At 43.8% G+C, this 25,345-nt stretch overlaps 2 protein-coding genes across 2 annotated transcripts; both read right to left on the bottom strand.

Annotated features, from left to right (window-relative positions):
- Positions 1-2,667: 2,667 nt before the first annotated feature.
- On the bottom strand, positions 2,668-5,522 carry FOXQ1 (forkhead box Q1). Its single transcript, XM_079147037.1, has one exon. It carries the CDS (start codon positions 4,727-4,729, stop codon positions 3,485-3,487), a length of 1,245 nt encoding a protein of 414 aa, XP_079003163.1. The 5' UTR covers positions 4,730-5,522; the 3' UTR covers positions 2,668-3,484.
- Positions 5,523-22,021: 16,499 nt separating this feature from the next.
- Positions 22,022-23,622, bottom strand: LOC306664983 (histone H2A.V-like). The gene has a single exon (XM_079146137.1). The coding sequence runs from the start codon at positions 23,528-23,530 to the stop codon at positions 23,144-23,146; it is 387 nt and encodes a 128-aa protein (XP_079002263.1). The 5' UTR covers positions 23,531-23,622; the 3' UTR covers positions 22,022-23,143.
- Positions 23,623-25,345: the final 1,723 nt, after the last annotated feature.

Raw genomic sequence — 25,345 nt, 5'->3', positions numbered from 1 at the left:
GATGACTGAAATCCTCTATTGTCCTGGCTTACAAGCTGCAGAGGCTCCATCTCGAGTGTGAAGCAGGTAGGGAGATAGGGGTTTCCCTTGGCCCCTGACTGGGCAAGTTCACCACCCTGCCCCAGCTTCCTTTATTTACCAGAATAGTTCTCTACAGAGAAAAGGAGCTTTGACTGAAGGGACCGATAGGAGGGCAGGAGACTTGATTTCTGACTGTGGAGAGGGCGTGGCAGTGTAGACAGAGAGGCAGGCGTCTCGGTGGTACATTTCTCTCCACTCCGTTGTCCATCGCGGGTCTGGAGGTTTACTAGAGAACTGGGGCAAAAGTGACTGCAAAGCGCCTACACACGGGTTGACTGAGGTGACAGAAGCCAGGGTTCTTTGAAAACTTACCCACTGAGCCCTCGCCTTGCAGCCCTATCTCTAGGCAGACCCGATGGAGTGCTTCCCAACCCAAACAGATCCCTCATCCCACCGGCAGTGCTTTGTCCCCCGCGGCCCAGGATCAGCCCCAGAGCCCCGCAGCCTGGTGTTTGCACAACTGGACCCCGAGCCCTTTGGCTGGGAGGGGCGCTGGGCAGGGGTTGGAGGATGGTGGAGGGGTGGCCCTGCGCTTGGCCTGGGGGGCCAGGTGGGCGCGGCCAGGTTCCCGGGCGGGTCCAGGCTCTTCACCCTGAGCTCACCGCGCCCCCGGGGAGGAATCTCGTTTTCTGGGCTGATGCTGGAAGGGACAGCCTTTGGAGGGCTGCAGAGCTCACACTGCCCAAGCTAAGGCCCAGGCCGGCGTCCTTCCTGAAGGGTCGAGCATCGTCTCTGAAGACCCGCGTCTCCGCTGTGGAGTGCGTTTCCTGCCGAACTCTAGCTTCGCCTGAACCGAAAGCGTCCGTGCAACTTTCCTCGTTCCTTGAGAAAATGGAAGCTCATGCTGTCGCTTTTCTTTCCCAGCACCCGGAAACTGAAATCCCCGGGGCTGGAATGTGAAGTCTCCTCCTCTCGGTGGGGAACGAGCGACAGCGTCCGGGGACCCTCCTCCCCGCCCCCCCGAGAATGATTGTCCTGTGTGTATTGGCATAGGAGTTTGGAACTGGTCATAGAACGCGGAACATGGGAGAAGGGCTCCTGTGACCGTGGCAGTTCCCTTAAACACCTTGCAACCCTGGGAAGACAAAGAAGGGGACCAGAGGCCAGAGGGGGCCACGGTCTGTTGGACCAAGTGTTCATTTCGAAAGAAATCCTGCCTTCTTCCTTTTCCCTTCCTCCCTTCCTCCCTCCCTCCCTTTTCTTCCTTCCTTCCTTCCTAGGTGAAGGCGGTTGTGATTTTTAAAACATCGCCTTTCCTTTTTTTTTTTACACTGCTGTTTCTGTGTTCTTTAGTGTAAACAAATTAGCATCTATTTTAGTAAAAGGTGAAAGATTTGTACTGTCTGAAGTCTCCCATTGCTGGACTCTTCAGTGTGTATATGAAGATAGTGGCTTTACAAGGACTTAAAAGCAGGCATCACTTTGCCTGTGTAGAGATGGCACACAGTTGGAGAGAAATGGACTGCTGGAATCAGAGGTGGGCAGCACCTGAGGCTACTCACTTCCTGCTGTCCTTCAGTCTTAGAATGTTTTCAAGAGGAAAGCTGCGTGTTGAGCATGAAAATTTCAACCCATGGAACCTGTTGCCCCTTCCCCCAGTTGCTGGTCTATTTTATTTTCCTGTCTAATTATCAGCTATGTGGGTGCAAATGTCTACCCTTTTGTCATAATTCAACCCTGTTATTATCACTCTTTATGACTATGAAGTAGGTATAACCAAAATCAGTCAAGACTTGTTAGACTTAGGCATGGGCTTTTTTCTTCCATTTCTGCTAAAAGAGGGGCATCTTCAAATAGGTTACATTTTCTCTCTTCACTAATTATGTGTAAATCCTAAGTAATCTTCCTGTATTGGGTAAGAATAGTAGGACTGACAATGAGGCCTGTTTCCTGCCTCTAAACTTCTCATCATTTCCATTACTCTTTAGAATTTTGCAATCTATCTATGCATTATTAAGGGTCCTATTGCCTTTGAACTTATTGGAAAATGTGTCCATTGGTACAAATGATAGCTTCACAAATGAGGGGAGTGAAAAAAACAAAGAAAACAAACAAAAAACCAAACAACAAAAAAACCCCCAAAACAAACAGACCACAAATTGGTTCACACCCAAATGAACCCCTGTATTCCTGAAAAGGTGGATAGTGTTATTTCAGATAAAAACACAGTTAAGTTGCTCTTAAATCTGCTTGAAGACTCTTTGAAGTGTGTTGATAGTCATAGGCCAAGAGTAAGTTTACAGCTTTTTGAACACAAATACAATGTATTTGAAAAATGTTGGTTTGAATAAAAGCTCAATCAGCCTCCTAAAGAATTCCTGGGGAGAGAGAGGGATGCACATCTTATCATTTCTCTGATTACCCTCAGGTGAGTACTTACGAAGGTAATTGGTTTTAGGAAATCTCATCAGTGTATGGCCTATCCTAGAAATATGTGTGCATCAGTGTTTGGTGAGGAAACCTGCTTCCACTTTTTACTGTGGAAAATATTTTGATCCCTGAGTGATGTTTCTTGAAACTCAAACCTGAACCCATTTTGTGGGGTAGAGGCAGAAAGCTATCTCCAATCCATCACCACAAAGTGTATAAGTCAATTGTGAGTTTTATTAAAAAATAAGCACTATGCCTGGGTTTCATAAAATTTATACATGAATATGTACACAGACACAAATAAAATAATATTAAAAATAAAAATCACACTTGCTTTCATGTGGAAGTGGTCCTGGCACCCCACAAACATGTTAATTTTTTCTTTAAAGAAATTGCTTGGCCCAAGGAGACCACAGTTAGAGAACCACTAATAAAGCTGTAGCCGTTGCCTGCAACATTTTCAATTCAGGTTTCAAAAATATATAAATAATTTAATTACAAAACCCAACATTTTTTTTTCCTCTTTTGGCACAGTGAAGCATTGGTCAATAGCAGAGAAGTGACAAGAAGATTTTCTGACACCTCTCTCACACTCACACATGTGAATACCACATACGTACAGGAGTGGGGTTCAATGAACCCCAAACAGTAGTCATTATCATTTACCCTATGGAATGGTTCCCTGATGTGCTTTGGGGGGAGGGGAATAAATCAATAGAAGGTGCAACAAAAATAGGAATTAGGGGAGAGTCTGGGTAATAAGGAGAGAGAAGAAGTCTTTATAAGGGAGAGAGGACAGGCCTGGCCAAGAAATTAAAACAATAAAGAACTGCTTTGGTCCTCTGTAAAGTTACAAAAAACAAAGGAAACTACTCTGGACTAAGTTACAACACTTCTATCAAAATGCTTTAGCTTTAAGGCACATTCGATGGAGCTTTGTTTTTTGAAGTCTCTTTTTCTCTGGATAGAAAGTGCACAGCCCGTGAGCCTGCATTCTTCTCCCCGACGGCGCCCACAGTTGGAGTTGCGGGGCTCAGGCCAGAAGTGTCTCTACTGGATAGGGCAGGTGCGGGCCAGGGCCACAGGCCGAGGCCGCCTGCAGGGCCCCGGGCAGCCGCAGGGGGCAGTACAGGTGCGCGCCGCCGCCAGCCTCTGGGCCTCGGAATGGTTTAGCTGGGGTGGCGGTAGAAAGGGACGCTAGCAGAAGATGCGGGGCTGGCGGCGGCGCTGCGGGCTGCGGTTCAGCCCCGCGCGCGCCCAGCAGCGCTGGTTCGCCCGCACCATATGCACAGATTGGCAATAGGGCCCCACCGGGCGCCGCGGGTAGAAGGGCGGGGTAGGCGGGCAGCGGTGCGCAGGGCGCGCCACCCCACGGCAGCTGTACCCCCTGCACCCCCGGGCCCGCGTCCTTGTCCCGGCGGCTGCGGAAGGGCTTGCTGAGGATGCTGTCGATGGCGAAGGAGCTGGAGAACTTGCCCGCGGGACTGGAGCGCCCCTCCTGGCGTGCAGGCGAGCGCGCTGGAGGAGAGGCAGGGGTAGTGGGCGCGGACGGAGGGTGAGCGGCATTGGGGCGGGTGGGGGCCTCCTCGGGTCGCAACCCCTGCGCAGGGGCTGTAGCCCGGTGGCTGAGGCGCTTGCGGCGGCGGCGGAAGACCCCGTCGGCGAAGGTGTACTCGCTATTGGGGTTCAGCATCCAGTAGTTGTCCTTGCCCCAGGGCCGCGAGGGGTCGCGCAGCACCTTGACGAAACAGTCGTTGAGCGAGAGGTTGTGGCGCACAGAGTTGCGCCAGCCGGTGTAGCTGCCGCGGAAAAAGGGGAACTTGCCCATGAGGTACTCGTTGATTTCGGCCAGCGTCAGGCGCCCGCCCGCCGAGTCGCGGATAGCCATGGCGATAAGTGCAATGTACGAGTACGGGGGCTTGGGCCGCCGCGTATACGGCTTGCTGCGTGCGCCTTCGCCGCCCGCCACGCTCCCAGCGCACCGACCTGCCACGCAGGTCTCAGCTCTACCTGCTGCCGCCGCCGCTGCTGCAGCCGTACCCTCGTCCTGGGCACCCGGGCCTCCGTCCGCGCTTTGCTCGCTGCCGCCTGCCGCATCACCGGCGCCACCGCCACCGCCTGCCGCAGGGCTGTTGGCCGTGCAATCCCCGTCCGAGCCCAGGGAGTCGTCGCCGGCTGCGGACAGCGGGGACGGCGCGTCGCTGCCGCCGGCACCCTCCAGATCACTGCCCGGCTTGTCCCCGTGGGCCGCGCGGGGGGCGAACACCTCCAACTTCATGCCCAGTCCCCGCCCCGTGCCGTACCCTTTTCCTTCGCGCAGTCTTAGGAAGCTAGTGCCCAGAGGGCAGGAGAGGCAATCTCGGAGCTCCGTGTTCTGGCCTTTCTCTCCCTGGAGCCCTCCTTCGTCGAGACACACTTTCCCGAGTGAGAGTCCTCTTCCGCAGGATTTTTTTTTTTTTTTTTTTTTTGAGGGGTTGTGTGTTGGGTGGACCAAGAGGGGTGCAGGAGTTGGGTAACCGCTGTCTTTAGTTCGAGGGTTACAGACTAGGGGTGAAGGCGTTTGGGGGAGGCAGTGCCCGAGAGCGCTCTGGTGCCCGACAGCGCGGGGCTTAGAAGAATTTCTAGTTGGAAAGAAGCCCGAGCATCTGCTATCCTTTAAAGAGTTCAGGAGGGGTTCTTCACTGGAGACCCAGGTCCCGAGCTGGCAGACGTCCTCGGGGTACGGAGATGTTGCCGGAGGGTGTAAACGCCACCCTTGGAGGAAGATCCGGCGTCTTCAGGCTCTAGCGCCCGTGGAGCCAAGTCCTCGAGGCCGCTGCACTCGCAGCCGCCTTCCCGCCCCCGGCCTCTGGGGCAGCATGTCCGCGCTGGCCGGCCGCAGCTGAATCTCGCCTCCACCTTCGGCCCGGCGCAATATAACCCTGCGGCGGCTCTGCGGGGGCGGGGCCTGGACTCAGACTGCAAGAGGGTGGGGGAACGAGGTGGCCAAGGTGGCCGCGGCTCCCCCGCGGGCGCGCACCAGGCGGAGGCCACGCGGCGGCGCGGCCGCAGAGTCGCCGGGCGCAGGTTGTTTGTTTTGGATCTGGCCGGCCCCGCCTTCCTCCTCCCGCCAATGAGGAGCGTGCGCGCGGCTGGGGGTGCGAGTGTCTAGGAGTGTGCGTGTGCGCGCGCGCTGGTGGGGCGGCTCCGCCCCTCCTCCTGCTTCTTCGCTCAGGTGTGAGCGCCCGGCGTCCCGCGGCTAGGGCGGGGTTCCTGCGACCAGGAGTTCCCGGAGGCGATTGGGCTAGTGTGCCTGGCGGGGGAGACAACCTCATGTTATTCCTAGGGGAACACCTGAGAGGGCTGGGTCCAGCGGGAGCAGGGACTTTGCTCAGGCCTGTGGCCTTTCTAAACTTCACGCGGCGTGGGTTTGCTTCTAATGAAAACCGTGCTGCTTAGGAAAGCATAGTCCTTCCATCACTGCAGAGGCGCTGAACAGCAGAAACCGCACAGGACACCCTTCGCAGTGACTTCTTTCGGGAGCCACGTGCTATTCCCCTTCCTATGATTTACTTCCAAGGACTATCTTTTTATGAGTAAAATACTGGGTGGAAATTGTATGCTCCCTTTTTGGTGACCTTGACTTTTGCTCGCTAAATGGGCTCTGACTTTCACTTTTCTTTTGTCTACTTTACCTGGCTGATGGCTCCTGGGGAGGGGCAGCAGCATCCCCTTCACCCCCTGGGTGGCTGTGTTTGGTGATCGGTGCCAGACTGCCTGCACTTGTGCCCCTGAGACAACATTATTCTGGATTCCGACAATCAACAGGAATGACCAGGAGGGCGTTTTCCCGAGGGCCTGGGCCAAGAACGCCACAAATTTATCGCCATTTCTTTCCAGTCTTCCTCCTTTAGGGATTTTACTGTGGCTTCCGTGGCACTGGAGTTAGACAGTACTTCAAAGGGGGCCCTTGTCCCGCCGCAGGGGTCTTGGGGCCTGAAGCCTATGCTGTGTCAGTACTCCAGGGAAAGGGTTCCTTGGTCCTCGGGACAGTACACTTCCAAGCCACTGCCTACCACGCCGAAGTTTCCTCCTTTTTCCTGCCTTTGTTGGAAATAGTGACGGGGCCTCAAGTACGTGGGGAGCTCATCTTTGATGTTTATTTTATTGCTTTCCACCATTTGTGTAGAAAACGTACACAGTCCTCTCTTTATTCAAGGAGTTTTAAAGGCATTCAGAATGAGGTGGGCAAAATGACAGACCCTTGGAGGGCTGTTAGTTTGTGTTTGGGGGAATGACGGGGTTTGGAGATTGGATGGATGTTTATTGGGGGAGGGGGTCTCCATTAAGAATGGAGTGGTTTCTTTTCAAAAATGCGTGTGTGTGTGTGTGTGTGTGTGTGTGTGTGTGTGTGTGTAGTCTGCTTATCTCTAGCCCTGGGAACTGATGGTTCCCTGGACCCGTGGAAGGGACTGGGTTGGAACTAGAAATTAGCCTGGTAAAGAGGCATTGATTTGACCAGGGATAAAAGACATTCTTTAAAAAAATTTTTTTTTGGTTGTAGATGGACATAATACCCTTATTTTATTTACTTATTTTCTTATATGGTGCTGAGGATGGAACCCAGTGCCTCACATGTGCTAGACAAGCACTCTACTGCTGAGCTACAACCCCAGCCCCCAAAAACATTCTTAATGAGTGTTATCCTCCTTTGAATTCTGAGGTTCAGCAGGACCAGAGGGCTCATACCTATTTTATGGGGGGAGATAATTCTGGGAAGGGAGTGAGAATCAGAAAGGGCAGTGGGAGATTCTTGGCTAAAGAATGGTGTTGACTGCCAAGGACTGAAGCCCACTCCACCTGCAAACCTGCTTTCCTCTTTTCTTTCTCCACCACCCTTAACCCCTAACTGCAGCTGCCCTTCTCTTCACATTCATCTCAGGTAGGGTTATGACCCACCTCACTTGTTGCTCCTATGGAATTGGCTTTTGTCTGCACTGGAGTCTGAAAAGGTTCGGGGAGGCAAGGAAGTGAAGTGGAGGTAGGAGAATTCTCAGCCTGGACCCCTGAGAACTGTTTTCTGAATAACTCTGTCTTGGTATCTGGGAATAGGAAGGTTGAGGAGCTCCCTGCAGCCACCTAAGGGAACTTTGGAAAGGAAGATCTTTCTCCTGAATGGCAAGAGGGGGTCACATGGAAAGGGGGAAAATGACCCTCAGAACTAGAAGGTAGGTGCCACTAGGGCAGGAGTTTTGTCTGTTTTCTTTGTGACTATATCCCATTATATCTTTGCCATACAAATGTACCATTTGCTGAGGATATACAGATTTGTCTTCAGTTAAAACCAGAAATAAAACAGCTCTTTCTCATTGTGGGTGATATTGGTATTATTGTTAGCTGTTTTTTTGCAGCTGGGAGATCATTTACCTTTTGCAGATGTTAAGAGAAGGGCATCAATTCTCTGTATCTCCTCTATTCACAACATCCTCAAAGTCAGGGACAGTTTAGAAGTACAGACACTGCAGCAAACAAAAACAACAAAAAACCCCAAAACAAGACAATGGTAACAGCACATATATTATTTTATTTGTTCTTAAGTTTCCCAGAAATGCTTAGCAATTTCTGCTCCTTTATTCTCAATCTTTTGGAATTACGCCATTGATGGGTTAATAACAAATGCCTGTAGGTGGAGCCTGATGGAATGCTTATAGGTAAGACTCATTAACTCATTTTCTCCCTTGCCCTGTAATTTCTTTGGAGATAAGTGACTAAAGTATGGCAAAGAATAAGTTTACGTTTCCATGTTCTTGTGGCCTCTCTAAAGTGGTTCAGGAGGAGGAAGATAATGCATATATTATCTAAAAAACAAAGTTAACTATGGAAACTGCTTTCCACTGCCCTAATTCCTAACACTAACCTGGGAAGGAAAGAATTTAATTCCTAAAATGCCGTAGGTGCCTTGGTGCACTGGAAATGGACTATCTGTGGAAATGACTTGTTCTGTGCATTAGAAGAGCAGACAACCTCCTGGCACAAAGGGAATCGCAGAACGACTTCATGATAACATTCAGTTAGCAACCTGGAAAGAAGTCTGCTTTACCCCTTACTTACCTTGTGAACCTCTGTCAGTAGCCATACTATTGAACTCTGGGTCTGGAGAGAAGGTCAACTTAGCCTTCTGGTGGAGACCTGGGCTTTGGATAAGTATTTTGCCATTAAGAATGAGAAGTCAGGCACAGAAAATGGGAGCCCCAGTGCAAAATGTAGAGCTTTGCATGCACATGGAGCCTCTCTCTGGAAGGGAGAAGCCCTGACTTGGGAGCTGGGAGTCAGGTGGTAGAGAAGGTCCTCAGCAAGTGTAAAACCAAGTTCCCTCTTTACCCTTCATCTTACTGAAAACACACAGGAAGAAAGGAAGTACTTTGTACTCCTTTCTATCCCCCATGTTTATAGTCTGGCTGATTGTTTTGTAGATATGGATAATGAAGATTTCAGGAGAATTCTGCAGAGATAAAGGGTGGGTGTGGGGATAGATAGACAAAACCTGTAGATAGATACATATATTTTTATGTATCTATTTCTATTTCCTTCCAAAATGTTTGAATAGGATCCGTCTCATTTGTTTGTTTACCTGTTTACTTTTTAAAATTTATTTTTATTGTAAACAAATGGAATACATCTTGTTTCTCTGTTTGTACATGAAATAGAGGCATACCATTTGTGTTATCATACATTTACATAAATACCCAAAGGACTTAAAATCAGCATACTACGTGATGCAGCCACATCAATGTTCATAGCTGCTCAATTCACAATAGGCAGATTGTGGAACCAACCTAGATGGTTGGTTTACTTTTTTTGAACAGTCTCCTTTTGGTCCTCTGACCCATGGACATGGTTTAACCAAAGCATCCCAGGATCTGGCTGGGACCAGATGCAAACTAAGTTTGCTCTTGAGAGCCAGAACTGCTTCCACCAAGAAACCCTTTGAGATTCCACTGAACTAAAGAATTATTGGGCTAAGTGCACCCTATTTCTAGGTGGTGGGTCTTAGAGAGTGGGAAGTGGTGGGAGCTTTAATTGAGAAGAGATAAAGTAGCTAAGGATAAACGGGGGAAGAATAAGAGTAGGAGAGAAGATGTGAAGATGTGAAGATATAGAATAGGACAAGCGATCAATGTTCAATATCTATAGTAATTACAGAAATGCAAATCAAAACTATCCTAAGATTTTATCCCACTCCAATTAGAATGCCTATGATCAAGAACACAAGCAACAATAGGTATTGGTGAGGATGTGGGGGAAAAGGCACACATATATTGCTGGTGGGATTGCAAATTGGTGCAGCCACTCTGGAAAGCAGTATGGAGATTTCTCAGAAAACTGGGAACAGACCCACCATTTGACCTAGCTGTCCCACTCCTGGTTTTATATCCAAAGGACTTAAAATTCGCATACTGCATTGATGCAAACACATCAATGTTTATAGCAGCTCAATTCACAATAGTAGATTGTGGAACCAACCTGAATGCCCTTCAATAGATGAATGGATAAAGAAACTGTGGTATATATACATAATAGAATATTGCTCAGCCAAAAATAAGAATAAAATTATGGCATTTGCAGGTAAATGGATGGAGTTGGAAAATATCATGCTAAGTGAAATAAGCCAATCCCCAAATCCAAAGGCCAAATGTTTTCTCTGATAAGTGGATGCTGATACATAAGGGGATGGGGGAGGGGGCAAGGGAAGAATGGAGGAATATTGGACTGTGCAGAGGGAAATGAGGGCAGGGGAGGAGGGGAAGGCAAGATGGTGGAATGAGACAAACATCATTACCCTATGTACATGTATGATTTTGCAAATGGTGTGACTTTACATTGAGTACAACCAGAGAAATCAAAAGTTGTACCCCATTTGTGTACAATGAATCAAAATGCATTCTGCTGTCATGTGCAACTAAACAGAACAAACAGAAAAAAAAAAAAATAGGTTACTCTTGGCATGATAGGAGTTAGAGATCATTGAGAAAGCTGCCTAATTCTGTTAACCAGAGACAAGATCCTAACTACTGTAACACTGTGTGTGAAAATGCCAGTGGAAAGAAAGCTACAGGGCTAATTTATTACAATAAGATAACAGCTTTGATGCTGGGGTCATGGAGTCCATCCTTCAGAGATGATGAGATCTGAGGGACTCTCCTTGTCTAGTTTTCCTATTACCTGAGTTCTTTAAATTTTGAGTATTAAAAATAGAACAAGAAATATTTTACTTCTCTGTGCAGCAAATTATTCAGTTTTCTCTTTTTAACTTTTGAGGCTGTTGCCTTCCATGATAAGTTGAAAATCAGTAAAGATCAGACATCTTCTGGTACTTGTTATGGGAAGGAGTCTATCTTTCTTTGAAGAGAATTGACTCCCTTATCCCTGGGGAGAACACCATCAGCATAAGATCATACAAATAGGACCAAAAAAGGATAGGTGGCAAATGAGATCTAGTTAGTGTCCTTGGTAGTTCAGATGTCAAGATGTGTAAAAAAGGACTGCATAGCTGAGAGCATGTGCTTAGCATGAGCAAGGCCCTAGGTTTGGTCCCCATGTGCACACAAAACACGTACAAACAAAACAAACCAGGCCCTTCTCATGGCTCTGGGGAAGGGTCTTGCATCATGCCTGCATTGCCCAGTAGTTCCTGGTACCTGGACCCATAGTTTTGGTTTGTGCAAATGGAGTGGATGTGGGAATGGGAGTGAATTCTCCTACTTAACTCCAGCTCCTCTGGTTTTAATTTCCCATTGCCACTCTTTGGCTACATGAAGGCTTTGGAAACAGATGACCTTGGGTTTGTATCCTGCTGTATCAGGCAAGTTGTTAATCCTTACTTTTTTTTTTTTTTTTTTGATTTAGAAAAAAAATTTTTATATAAAATTCTTAAAATTTATGAGAATTTGAAAAAAACCATCCACTACTGTTTTCCAGGCTCTTTTTTTAGGTGTTCTTTGTGTCTTCCATTCCCTTTTAGATTTGGAGTTAATCTTGGAATGATAGATTGTCTTTAGAAACTCAGATGGGCAAATACTCTGACACTGATCAGCCTAGCAAAGTTTCCAGATGAGAAGTGGAAAAGAGAGATGAAATCCCTGGGTGCGTGGCAAGTTTTGGGGAAGGGGGTGGGATCTTAATGTTAGTCTATAGCCAATATATTTGCCTATATTCCATAAAGAAAAATTCAGAAGTCTCATGCAATTTTAAATGAGGCCTTTGTTCCAAATTTGGGCAGAAATTGACAGGTAAGTTACTCAGATATATAAAACACATGTTAGCAAATCATATAGAAAAGATTATAATAGAGCTGTGAAGAGAATATCTTATTTATCTACCTATTGATTGATCATCCATCTATCTACTTTTTATTATGGGAAATTTCAAGCATATGCAAATGTAGGGACAACACAGAAGTAGAATAAAATCCCGTGTAACCATCATCTAGATTGCATCGATCAGTTTATGGCCACTTAAATTTTATCTGTAACTTCCCCACCCCAACTTCCCACCTTCCTTTAGGTTTTTATGAAGCTAATCCAAGACATTATTTCCATTACAATTAAAATCAACCTCTGTACCTGTGGGTTGCAAAAACTGCATATATATTGAATACATACAGACTTTTTTCTTGTCATTATTTCCTGACCAGTATAATGTAACAATTATTTTCATAGCATTGACATTATTTTAGGTATTATAAGTCATCTAGAGATGATTTAAAGTATATTGGAGGATGTGCATGGCTTACATGCAAATCCAGTGCCCTTTTATAAAAGGAAGTTGAACATCCTCAGGTTTTTGTCTGTGGGAGTCCTAGAACCAATATTTCCTGTGGATATTGCAGGATGAATGTACTTCAGTATCTCTAAAAGATAAGAGCTCATTTAAAAATAAAAGTGCAATTACAGGACTACTACAAACCTGAAAAATTGCCAATATTTCCATAATATTGCCAAATATCTAGCCAATATTTAAATATCCCCAACAGTCTAATTTTAATAAACTATTCATTTGATTTATCTGATATGTAAATAAAGTCCTCTCATTATCTTTGATTGATGTCTTTCTGCAGGGCCTCACTCATGCTAGACTTGTACTCTACCACTGAGCTAAACCCCAGCCCCTCTGTTTTCAATTACCATTGCAATTAAATTGTTAAATAAATCAGGTGTTTTGTGCCGTAGAGTTTTCCTGCAACTTGAATTTTGCTGATTACCTAGTATTGGTTGGTGAACTCTTCTGTTCCCTATATTTCCAGTGACTTGGCAGTTAGAAAGTAGAGGCTTCACTGTATTCAGTTTTTGCTAAATTTTTCCTAAGAATACTGCAGAGGTGACGTTGTGGATTCCTATCAGAGGCTCACATGATTGGGCTGCTGCCCTTTTCGTAATATTAAGATCAATCAGTGAATTTGAATGTAAGCTTGAGTCCTCTGTTGTAAAACTTTCCATTAGCTGGTTAGCATGAGCAATGGTTGCTTGCACCCATTATTCTAAAAGGAGTTGCAAGGCAGTAACAGTCTCACTCGTTCACCCCTTCTTCTTTTGTAAGTTGGAATACTTATATAGAAAAACTTTTGCTCCTCAATTATTTTTTCCTCCCTTAGTAACTCAGTGCTTCTGCTTGGATGTGATTCGTCCCTCAAGAGTTCATGTGTTGGAGATGTCAGCTTCTGTGAGGTGTGTGAGAGGTGGTGGGACCTAGTGGGAAGAAGTGGGGCCTAGTGGGAAGTCCTTAGGTCATTTGGGGTCCTGCTCTTGGAAGGGATTAAGATAGGTTTCATGGGACCCTGATTAGTTCTTGCAAGCGTGGGTGATCCCTGACTTTCTCCTGTCTGGTTTCCTGTCTTGTTATGTGATGCCACCTTCTACACATATTCCTGCCATGGTGCCATCTGCCATGAGGTCTTCACCAGAGCCAAGGTAATGCTGATGTCATGCTTCTGAATCTCCATAACAGTGAACTAAATAAACCTATTTTCTTTATAAAGTACCCAATCTCAGGTATTTCATTACAGTAAAGTAGAATGGACTAATGCATGGAGTTTGTGCTGAAAAAATGGTTGAATTTCTGGTTCCTTTTATTGACCTGCTTTCAGAATAATTTGGTAGTTCTCAATCCTCAGAAGACATACATGTGCACACAGAAATGTACCAATACCCATACACACATATAAAAACACACATACTCATATAAATATCTTAGTGAAATAATTGCATTTAATATATTTGGTGTATATAAATTTAAATTCATTTACAGCTTCCTTGATTTCTAGTGTGACAAAATTCTCCAGACTTATTTTACTTTTCTACCTCAGACCTGGAATTATCCATTTATATCTGAGGAGCTCTTGTTCTTTATAGTCAGAAATAGTCTCAAGAGATTAAAATCCAGGCTGTAAGAGTGGATTTTTCTTTTTTTCTCCTGGGTTGGTTATTGTTTCTAGAGGTTTAAAGTGGACAGTGATAGGAAGGAAAATTTTTCTTAAGGAGCATGCATGATATTTTCAGTTCAACTATAAGTTTACAAAGTGAATCTTTTTTGATTTTATTTTAGGATATTGATTTCAATTTTAATTCTAACAATACGATAACTGAAAACAGTTTGAGTTTCATTTTCTGGGCTTTGCTTTATTTATTTATTATTGCCTTTAGTATATTTATCCCACTGGCTACATAGTCCAATTACCAAAATTTAAAGTAATTTGAGATAATTAATCTCTAGTGATGAAGACATCATGCTGATATTCAATTAGCATTACCTGGTACCGTTTGCTTTTTATTTCCTCCATTCATCTTCAGTTTGTTTCATAATTATGTAATACTGGCTTAGTTTTAAAGATATGAATATGAGGCACATTCAGAGAAATTTAGTTTTCATCCTTGTTTCTTTTTTTACATGTGAGCATTTGATAAGTTTTTAAGTTACCCTGTGTATTAGTTTTCTAGGACTGCATGTGAAATACCACAGCCTGGGTGGCTTAAAAAACAGCAATTTGTTTTCTTACAGTCCAGGAGACTGAAGTTCAAGCTCAAGGTGTCATAGGGTTGGTTTCTCCTGAGGCCTGCACCCTTGGCTCACACATGGTCATCTCCTTGGGTCCTCATGTGACCTTCCCTCTGTGTATGCCTGTGTCCTGATCTCCTCTTTTTATAAGAAACCAGTTATATTGGATCAGAATCCACCCTAATGTCCTCATTTTAATTTAATCACTTATTTAAAGACTTCACTCCAACATAGTGACATTTGAGGTACTAGGAGTTAGGACTTCAATATATATGCTCTGGAGGGCATAATTCATCCCAGAACATACTTCTCCTTAAAATAACCAAGTCCAATATATACTCATTTGTATTTCCTTTCACATAAATGGTGTTAAAATATCTGCAGTTAGTTCTCTCTACTTTACCTTAACAAAATATCATGGAGATTACTCCATGGCACTCCATAGAGGCATTCCTAATTGAAAGATAATATTTTGCCTGTCAATTAAGCTCAGAATTTTCTGACACTGGATGTATTGATTTGTTTCAACTTTATGACTTTAAAACTGGTAGGAGAGACTTGGGAGCCATAAAAATGCACAACCATGTGTGGCTAGAATGGCCTTGAGGTCCTCATGTATGTTGTCCTCTGACTCCTGACCTTTCTTGTTTTACAACCTATTTTACAACAGAAGATAGATGCTTCATCTAATTTGCTAATGTACCATAGAGACTGAGCCTCAGCCAGGTTGAATTTCTATACTTTGCAAATGGAACTATTATTTCTACCCAAGTACTTGTTTCCAACATACCAATTACAGTGATAAAGTGTGACTTCAATTAAAAAAAGTGGGATTTTTAAAACTTGATCAAGGAAGAGTTGCCCAATTTTTCACCAGCTGAAAGGAGGCCAACCTGACTTATTTTAATCCATATGTTACTTTCAAGGTTATGCCTTGTTATGCATATTAGGTGTCCCCAAAAATGCTCATACGTGAGGCAATGCAAGAAGGTTTAGAGGAGAAATAATTGGATTATGAGAACCTTAACCTAATCAGTGATTTGCTCCCCTGATGGGATTAACTGGATGGTGACTGAAGGCAGGTAGGGTGTGCCTGGAGGAGGTGGACTTTGGGTGTATGCCTTTGGGGTATATATTTTGTATCTGGCAATTGGAGTCTCTCTCTCTGCTTACTGATCATGTGAACCACTTCCCTCTGCCACACTGTTCTGCCACGAAGTTCTGCTTCACCTTGAGCCCCAAGGAATGGAGCCACCTAAGGACTGCGACCTCTGAAACCATGAGCCCTCCAAATAAATCTTTCCTCCTCTAAAATTTTTCTGGTTGGGTCTTTTAGTCATGTAGGACCCCCCAAAAAGGGAGACCCTTACTCGAGTCTCAGTATAGCCCGCTCCAGGAAACACGAGAGACCGGCTTGATGCAAAAGCACAAGGCACTTTAATAGCGGAGCTCCGGGCCAACACGTATCTCACGCAGGAGATAGAGGAGTCGACCCCGAGGCTCAGAAATCAGGGGTTTATATAGGAAAAGTTAGGGGGTTTGGCGCGGGTACACATAATTGGCTGATTCAAACATAAGCGGGCTAATTTCGGCACATGATTACATCAGCAAGTAGTATGTGCAAATTAACATTCCAGCAATGTGGTAGGGCAGTTTATTTTGGTTAGCAGGGGTCAAGTTAACCTTAAAGAAAAGGGAAGAAGGGGGAAAGTGGGTGACACCAGATGGTCCACGGCCTTGTGGAGATTGTTTATCCTCCGTGGCCAGTTAGTTTTTGATGATTTGGCAGTCTTATTTTAGGCTTGTTTAGGTATGTTCAGGCCTCAAGTCTGTCCCTCTTTGTTTCTTTTCCCAAGTTCATTTGCTAGACTACAGATTCTGTGCTTTAATTATAGGCACTTAAATTTTAACTCCTTCAGTCACAGCAGTGAAAAATTTGATTAGAGTGTGCCCCTATCTGAAATTGGGATCAGGTGGTACTGCCAGGAAAGATAGCAACCTTTAGTCTCCTTAAATAAGATAAAAATGGCTTTTCCTATCATGCTTAGACAAGGGTATTTCTGTAATGCTTAAGTTTATGAAAAAGCTAAAGATTTGTTTAAGTATATTCAGATCTTCATACGCAGGTTCTGCATCTGTAGATTCAACCAACTGCCGATCAAAATATTGGAGAAAAAAATTACTTCTGTACTGAACACATACAGTTTTTTTTGGTGTCCTAAATAATAGCAGCTACTTATGTAGAATTGAAATTGTATTAGGCATTATAAGTCATCTAGAGATGGCTTAGAGTTTATGGGAGGATGTGAGTAGGTTATATACAAATACTGCACCATTTTATATATGGAACTTGAGTGTTCTGTGATTTTTTACATATTTGGTATATTTAAGTCCATTCATTGCTTTCCGGATTTATGGTCTAACAAGGTGTTCCAGGTTCATTCTACATTTCTTGCCTCAGATCTGAAATTATCTATTTATCCAAGGAACCCTTGTGCTTAATAATCAGAAATAGTCTTGAGGATAAAATCCAGGCTCTAGGGGGTGTTCATTACTCCTAGGTTGATTATTGTTTCTAGGGCTTTACCATGTGGACAGTGCTAGGAAGGAAATTTTTTCTTAAAGAAAGTACCTGATATTTCCAATTTAATTTTTGTTCCATGGAGTTTTTGGAACCAATTCCCCATGGATACTGAGGGACCACTGTATTTCCTCTCAAGCTAGTTTATAGGGCTGACTTACATTGGCTATAAACATAGGATTTTCCAAGCAATTTTTAGTGTCTGTCCTACCTCTCACACTGGTACATATGAAGTTATTTGTTTTTATGAAGAACTTTCTCCTATGCTCTTCCATTTTATCTTCTGAAGGTTTTTCTGATATTATCAGACTGATTTTGTAAGACTTAGAAACTGGGGTGCAGAAGGTTCAAAGACTTGGAGAAACTCATTTTGACAGGGGTCAGCCTTCAGACTCCTGTGTTCCCTACCTATGCCCTGCACCTTGATACGTGTTGGGGAAGGTCTCTTCCATCTCCTTCTCACTATACCTGTGAGAAACCCATGGGTTTGTTTTCCCAGTAGCTTTCAATGTGGCTCCTGCAGGTCAGGCCTTCTTATGTCTTACTATGAACTCTATTTCACTGCATTGCCTTGGAAAATCTGCAATATTCTAGCATATTGGTTGATCTAGTGTGCTTAATAAATCATGTGTGTAGGTGTCCTCCTGAAAGCGGTTCTGAACTATGCAGGCTGTCTATCTGATTCTTCATACTAATCTGCAGATAACCCTTGTCCTTCTGGAATGCTCCCAAGATCTTTTGTATATTTTATAAAGCACAATATTAGTTTCTCAATCTCTATGATGTTTATTTTTGGAGTACTGTGGAATTAGTATTCTTTCCTCTACCACACACCAGGTAAAACTCAGAGGGCAATCTTCTCTCTTAAGTAAAAATATTTGTTTAGTGTGGGATTTTTGTTCTCAACTTTCTGGAAACTATGTTTCAAAGATACTTCAGTCATCCAAATTCAGGTGTGGTGACAACCTCTTAGCATTGATGTGGCCAGACCTTGGCTTATTGCCAAACAAGACCTGCTCTTCTGCGCTTCTTTGTCTTACTCTCCTGAGAGAAGTGAAGCTAAATGTTATTTTCACAGTTCCTGAAGAGGTATGGCAGTCGTCCATCCTATTTTTAGGGAATACGTGTATTTTAAATTTTCTAATTTTCTGCACAAACCAATAAGATGCTTTGTACATTCCAACATTTTGTTCACTTCTTCCAGGATCCTGAAAGCAGAATGCCACAGAGACATCTTTCATAAGCTCTCATGTTCTACCTGTTGATTTTAAAACTGTGGTCACTGAATCTTACTATAGGAAATGACTTGTCTTTATCTGAGTTCCACTGATGAGAATCCAAAAGATGGGCTTTATGAAGGTTGTTTATTTGTGAAATGTTACCAGGGAGCAGGAGTGGGGAACAGAGAGAGGGATACAGGGAAGGAAGCTCCTAGAGATTTTGTCATGCAGAGGGGACTGTAGCCCAGAGATGTCCTAAGAAGCCCTGAGAAATGTATTTGGGAACTGCCTGCTTTTTCACAGAAAGGTGGAACATTTGTCCTTGACTGTCTCTCATCCGTCAAACATGGCCATGTGGGCGTTAAGTGCCTTGTATTAGTCACCTTTTCCTGGCTGTGACCAAAATACCCAACAGATCGACTTAGGAACAATTTATTGGGAGCTCACATTTTCAGAGGTTCAATTCATGGTTGTCCAACTCTGTTGCTTTGGACCCACAGTGAGGCAGCACATCATGGCAGAAGGTGGTGATGCAGAAAAGCTGCTCCCCTCATGGTGGCCAGGCATCAGAGAGAGACGAAGAGGAGCAGGGACAAAACATATAATCCCTAGGCACATCCCCAGTGACCCACCTCCTCGAGCCTTGCCTACCTGCCTACAGTTACTACCCAGTTAGTCCATTCAAACTGGTTCCATCTAGTAGGTTACAGCTCTCATAAGTGAATCGTTTCACTTCTGAACGTACATTCATTAACACAGGATATTTTGGGGGGCACTTCATGTCTAAACCTGGACTTTCAGATCCCTGCTGTCTGAGTGCCCACAGGTCCTGGGAGACATGGAAGAGGCGTGGGGCAAGATGCTGTCTGGCCACATCTGCTGGTCATAGCAGGGGCTGGAATGAGAGATGGGCTAAGGCTAGAATAGGTGGGCTAATGATAGGATGGAGAAAGCTAAGGGGGTTTCAGTGGTGTCCCTAGAAGGGGTCAGTTATTTCCTGGGAGAAGGAGATACTAATGTCAGCATATGTAAGCTTCATTACTGTTTCTTAAGTTTTTAGCTGATTTTAGTTCATACTGATGCTGAGTAAATAGATCATTTGCATATGTAGTGCTGCCTCCAAGCGTCTCATTTAAACAGGCACATTTCCAATGTGGATCTGGCTCTGACACTGGGAAGAAGCATAGACGTCCCTGATGAGCAGACAGGTAAACAATAACAGTTCTGAGGGGCTGGGACCAAGGTCAGTTCTAGTGAATTGTGGGCCCTTTTCAATATTCTCCTTATGATTTTAAAGATCATGTAAGGATTACCAGAATTATATGGTGATTTGGACATTTTAAACTGTTTTCAGTTGATTGTGCCCAAGCATGTAATGATCAAGCCTGTGCCACAGTGGTCATGAAGGGCATTCTTACCAACATAGAAGTCCATTTTCACTTTGCCTTGGAAAACCAGCTGTTCGTCTCTAAACCAAGAGGATATGAGTGGAGTACTGAGAGCTATATCCTGTTTTCTCTAACATCCAACTAAGGGGCTGAATTGGCACAGGCAGAAAACAAACACAAAACTCACTGAGAGAAGTCACCTTTTACTGAGCAGTTGCTCGGTACAATTTAGCATGTTAAATTCTTCACATATTTTAACACAGTCAATCCTCATAAATAATCCTGTAAGGTCAATATTACCCCTCAGTTTACAAATAAGGAAAGAAAGCTCAAAGAGTTTGTTCAGGATGGCTCAGTAAGTGAATGGCAAGAGGGCATTTGGACGTAGGTCTGCTGGGTGTCAAGTGGGGGTTCTGTCTCCTTCCAGCAAGGTAATCTTGTCAAGTTACTTACTCTCTTGGCAGCTACTTCCTTACTGGGGAAATAAGAAGTATAGTGAGGATTAAATTAAATGTTATAATATCTTGAAACATTCATTTTAGGACCATTGCTCAGTAAATGATGAAGATTTTAGAAGATAAGAGAGTAATTTGTGGGAGTCATATATTTTCAGGTGCTGAAATCCTTGGCAGGTCTTTATAGTCTTTCCCACAGGGAAGTTCAGTGACATAGTGAGGGTCACATCCCCACAGCAGGGTCCTCATGCAAGGTTAGTCCACTTCTATGATGTTTCTACCTTGAGTCTGAAGATGCTCAGAGTGGAAGATGTTTCATACCAGCAAAAGGTGTGTGTATGTGTGAGAACAATGAATGGAAGGATGGAGTAGGGACATCTCTGGTTGCTACTTTTCCAGAAAGGACCTTCACACCTGAGGTAAATCCTGGTGCGAACCCTGACCAGCAGGGCCCTTCACATCTGAGTTTATTCTTCCAGCACAGGACTCATTCTTCTATCTTGCTTCTAATGTTTTCAGACTCAAAAGCTGACCATAGAGATGAGCTTCTTCACCAGGCATATGAGACCCCCCAGAAACTCTGAGTCTGTCCCCACACTAGGCCATTCTGCAAAGTACCTGCCTTAATCCTTTTGGTGAAATCTGGTCTCATGCTCTTGGCTCCTGAAGAAGAACCCCTGTCTAGAATGTGTGAAGACAGGTAATTTGTGATCATCCCATACCTTTTCCCAGGATGTTAACCATACACCAAATTGAGTTTCTGAGAAGCAATGACTTCAGCAGAATCTCTTAAATGATGTCCAGGTCTTCACCTTTAGATTTAGCTACCTTGGAAGGAAAGATATTCTGGAAATAGGCACTTGAATTCCTACAGGGTGGACACATTCTCTCAGCTGACAAGGGATAATTATTGCCCTCTAGGGCATCGTGACCAAGTTGGGAAGAACAAATCTAGATGAAATGGCTTGAGAATGTGCAGAACCATCTCAGGAACAAGGAGAAAGTAATATGGTAGAGATCAGGGCTGTGGATCTACCAGGAAAGGACACAATGAAGTGTTCAGAATCCCTTGGCAAAGGCATCTTGGTTAGGTGAGTTTTGGAAAGTTTTGGAGTTTCCCTTCTAAGCAAGTGGACTGAGCGATGACTCCATGCCACACCCAACGCTATAGTGCTTTAGGATTGCAAAACTCAGTCTCAAGAAGGAAATCATAGACCTGAGTTTAGAAAGGAAGAGGCAGGCTGGTGCATTTCTCCACCACATGCAAATTGCTGCCCTGGTTGCCTTGATGTTTGCTTAGCACTTACCATGGGTTGGCACTGAGTCAGGCAGTTAATGTGCATCATCTTATTTATTCCCGACAACAACCCGTACAGGCATGGATGCCGGAGCCAAGGGAGGGTAGTCAACCTGCTGAAAATTGAGAGTGGAGGGGGATCTTGGGCCAGGGTCATTCGACCACAAAGTCCCTGCTCTTTACACTGAAGTCTTTCCCAGCCCAGTAAAAAAAAAAAAAAAAAAAAAAAAAATGTTAGTGAAAGTCTGCTGGATGCCAGACACCATGTGGGGCCTTTGGTGACTGTTTTCCCACTCTGTCATTCAAGAACCTATAGAATAATCCTATTAATCCTATTACTGTCCAGGCTTTCAGTGGGTTAAAAGGCATTCAGTCAGTACAAAGTTGAAAGTAAACATGGTTCCTTCTTGGTGTAAAATGTTCCTCTTTGTAAGCTGCATGGTTAGCAATGGAAATTGCATTTATTTTTAATTTTTATTTTTGGTACTGAGAATTGAACCTGGGGGCACTTAACCACTAAGCCACATATCCAGCCCTTTTAAATTTTTTTTTTTTTTTTTTTTTTTTTTTGGGTACACAGGGCTTAACCATACTGTTCTCTTTATTTTTGTATATTTGTGAGAATTTCCATAATAAAATATTTTAAAAATTGAGTTTTGTTTTGATAGTGTTATACTATAAAACATCAAAAAATTCCTTCTTTAATGAAGATTTCCAGACAGAAAAATAGAATTTTCTGATGGACCATTAATTAGCACATTAACTTAAATCTTCTAACAGTTACTTAGAAACTGACAACAAAAAATAAATTTTAAAAGATTGTACAAATTAATGTATGTTACTATATCAATAAAAGACCACCAAAAGTTGGAATTTTAAGCCAAAAGCAGAAAGGTTTGATAAATCTAACATTAATTCTAGGTAAGGGTGTAGGCTCTTGAGTCAGTAAGATCTAGGTATATATCCTAGCTCTGCTCCATTCTATTAGTTCTCAATGTTTTTTGGCAGATCATTTAATTTTGGTGAACCTTAGGCTCCATGTCTATAAAGTGAGGATAATAAGAGTTCTTGATTAGTGAAGCACTGACCACAGGGCCTGGCACGTGGTGAAGTGCTCAGTAAAGGAGTCCAGTAAATCTACTACCTTATTTCAGTCTTAAATGCACATTTTTCCATAATCTAACATCTCTGAAATTGAGATGTATCCTGTAATTGATGGCATTAATTCAAGGAATTTTCCTTCCTTAGTGGTATATAATAAAATAATGGAACATTACTACAAATTGATAGCATCTAACATTCAATATAACATGGCATATCAATCATGATAAAGCTATATTCCCAATCTCTATTTTAAGATTATTCTAAATAATGAATTTGAATTAAAATAATTTCAAAAGCTGAGCAAAATATTTCCAATACATCATGAACAGAACAGTTTTGAGACAATTTTGTAAAAAATGGTTTATCAATTCCAATTTTGTATAAAACATATGAGAGAAACCTAGCCAATCAACACACAACTGTCACCACATGAAAAGGTACTTTATTAAACTTCGAGCCTAAGAACATACAAATGTTTCTTCTTTTGGTATGTCTACAGTAATCGTCTATGCCTTTCCATTTAACTGTTTTTAAAAAATTCCACATACCCCATTGTTATCTTCTGTCTCAGTTACAGTACAATGACCGGGAGGAAGAGGGTTAGTTAAAACAACCCTCTAAGCAGTTTTCTGCTGTCCCTTCTTTCCAATCAGAGATTTGTGGATATGAGGGATCACACCAGCCCCAGCTATGGTAGCCTTGATAAGAGAGTTCAACTCTTCATCACCACGAATTGCAAGCTGCAAGTGACGTGGAGTGATAGGCTTTACTTTAAGATCCTTGGAAGCATTACCTGCCAGCTCCAGCACCTCAGCAGTGAGGTACTCCAGAACCGCAGCACCATAGACCGCAGCAGTGGCCCCCACCCGTCCGTGGCTTGTGGTGCGAGTCTTCAAGTGTCTGTGGATGCGGCCCACAGGAAACTGTAGTTCAGCTCTTTGTGAGCGAGACACTGCCTTGGCCTTGGCCTTCCCACTCTCCTTGCCAGCTTTGCCTCCGGCCATGGTCTCGGCCGCCTCTGCCTCCACTAGGCCGCTCGACCACCCGCTGCCGCCCAGCGCCGCCTCAGCCACTCTGGCAGCTCGGATTGCCGCCGCCGGCCCTTTTAATTTTAAGACAGGGTCTCCCCGAATTGCTTAGGGCCTTGCTAAGTTGTTGAGGCTGGCTTTGACTTTCTGATCCTCCTGCCTCAGCCTCCAGGGTTGCTGGGATTATAGGCATGCCCCAGCAGGAGTTGGAGTCTTGCCTGAGTGTATGAAGGGCTTGATACGGATATAGTGTTTGGTGTGAGGCATCAAATGAAAAGAGAGAGTGTGTGTACATATATATATATATATATATATATATATATATATATACACACATGTGTGTGTGTGTACATGTGTATATGTATATTTATGCACATATGTAACACCTATGCACATGGACACATGTTCGTATGTGTGTATGCATGCACAATGCATATGTGCCTGCATGTGTATTTGTGTGCACTTGTATACAAACACATGTATCATTGGAAAGAATGGTAGGAGAATTAGAAGAAAGTCAATTAAGTGCTTGAAAATGTGGGTGAGGATATTGTTGAGCCCTGCCACCTGACATCTGGTTATTTTTCTGTCATTGATCAGCTGTTTATCTCAGAGCAAGTCACTAAACCTATCTGGACATAGTTTCATCAACTGTTATATATAACCTATCTGGACATAGTTTCATCAACTGGATTGTACTGGATTATCTCAAACATCCCTTTCAGCTTGAAAATTCCATGATTTCAGTGCACAGGCTGTAGTGATACCTCCTTGAAAGCAGTTTACAATGGCTGAAAGCTGGACATACTGATGTATTCTCTCATAGATGAACTTCCCTTCCTTACTCAGGCCCTTGAATAATGTAGGGTAAATGTGTACCGTGTAAGCTATTCTTGTCATTTTATTCTAATCCTTCATTCATACAAGATTTGTTTTGGCTGCATTTCTATACTTCCTCTTTTAGAGTTCTTGCGATGTGGCCCTCAGGGACTGGTTGTATGGGTAACTTTTACAAGTAAACCAAGCTGCCCCAGTGATCTCTGGGGAAGGCTGAAGGTCCTGAAAAGCTGCATCTTCTTGCTAAAGCCAAAGTGATTACCTTGGGGAGGTCCAGGATTCCTCAATGACTTTTCAGTTAAGACTTCCATCTTCTTGAATAGCCAGGAAAGAAAGATGTCTGTCTGTCTGTCTGTCTGTCTGTCTGTCTGTCTATCTATCTATCTATCTATCTATCTATCTATCTATCTATCTATCTATCTATCTATCTATCTATATCTTGGTACTAGGGATCAATTGAGGATTGCTCAACTACTGCACTACATCCCAGCCTGTTTTATTTTTTATTTTGAGATTTTAAGACAGGTCCTTGCTGAGTTGCTGAGACTGGCTTTGAACTTGCAATCCTCTTGTCTCAGCCTCCCAAGCTGCTGGGTTATAGGCATGCATCACATGCCCAGCTCTAGAAGTATTTTTAAGTTGAATATTTTGGGTCAGCAAAACAATGTAAGTATTTTTGTCTTTCTTCCATTAAAGAGGACTTTGGGGGCTCTCAAATGGCCCCCACTCAAAGTTCCCCAGACTGGCAGTGGGAGGCTGTTTGGTGCCAGTCAGTTTTTGCTGGCATCCTAGTTTCAGACCCACTATGTGGAAATGCACTCTTTAGCCTCTTTTGGTCTCATATCAGGAAATGGAAACAACAGGAGCTGTGTTGCTTTGAAGGATCTGAGGAAAGATCAAGGAGAAAATGCATGAGGAAGCACTTTGTCAAGTGTTAAGGGCTTGATGGGGTGA

Source organism: Sciurus vulgaris (genome assembly GCF_902686455.1).
Source record: "Sciurus vulgaris genome assembly, chromosome: 7".
NCBI classification, from domain to species: domain Eukaryota; kingdom Metazoa; phylum Chordata; class Mammalia; order Rodentia; family Sciuridae; genus Sciurus; species Sciurus vulgaris.
Note: the sequence above shows the minus strand (reverse complement) of the source record. Positions and strands in the feature narration are given on the sequence as shown.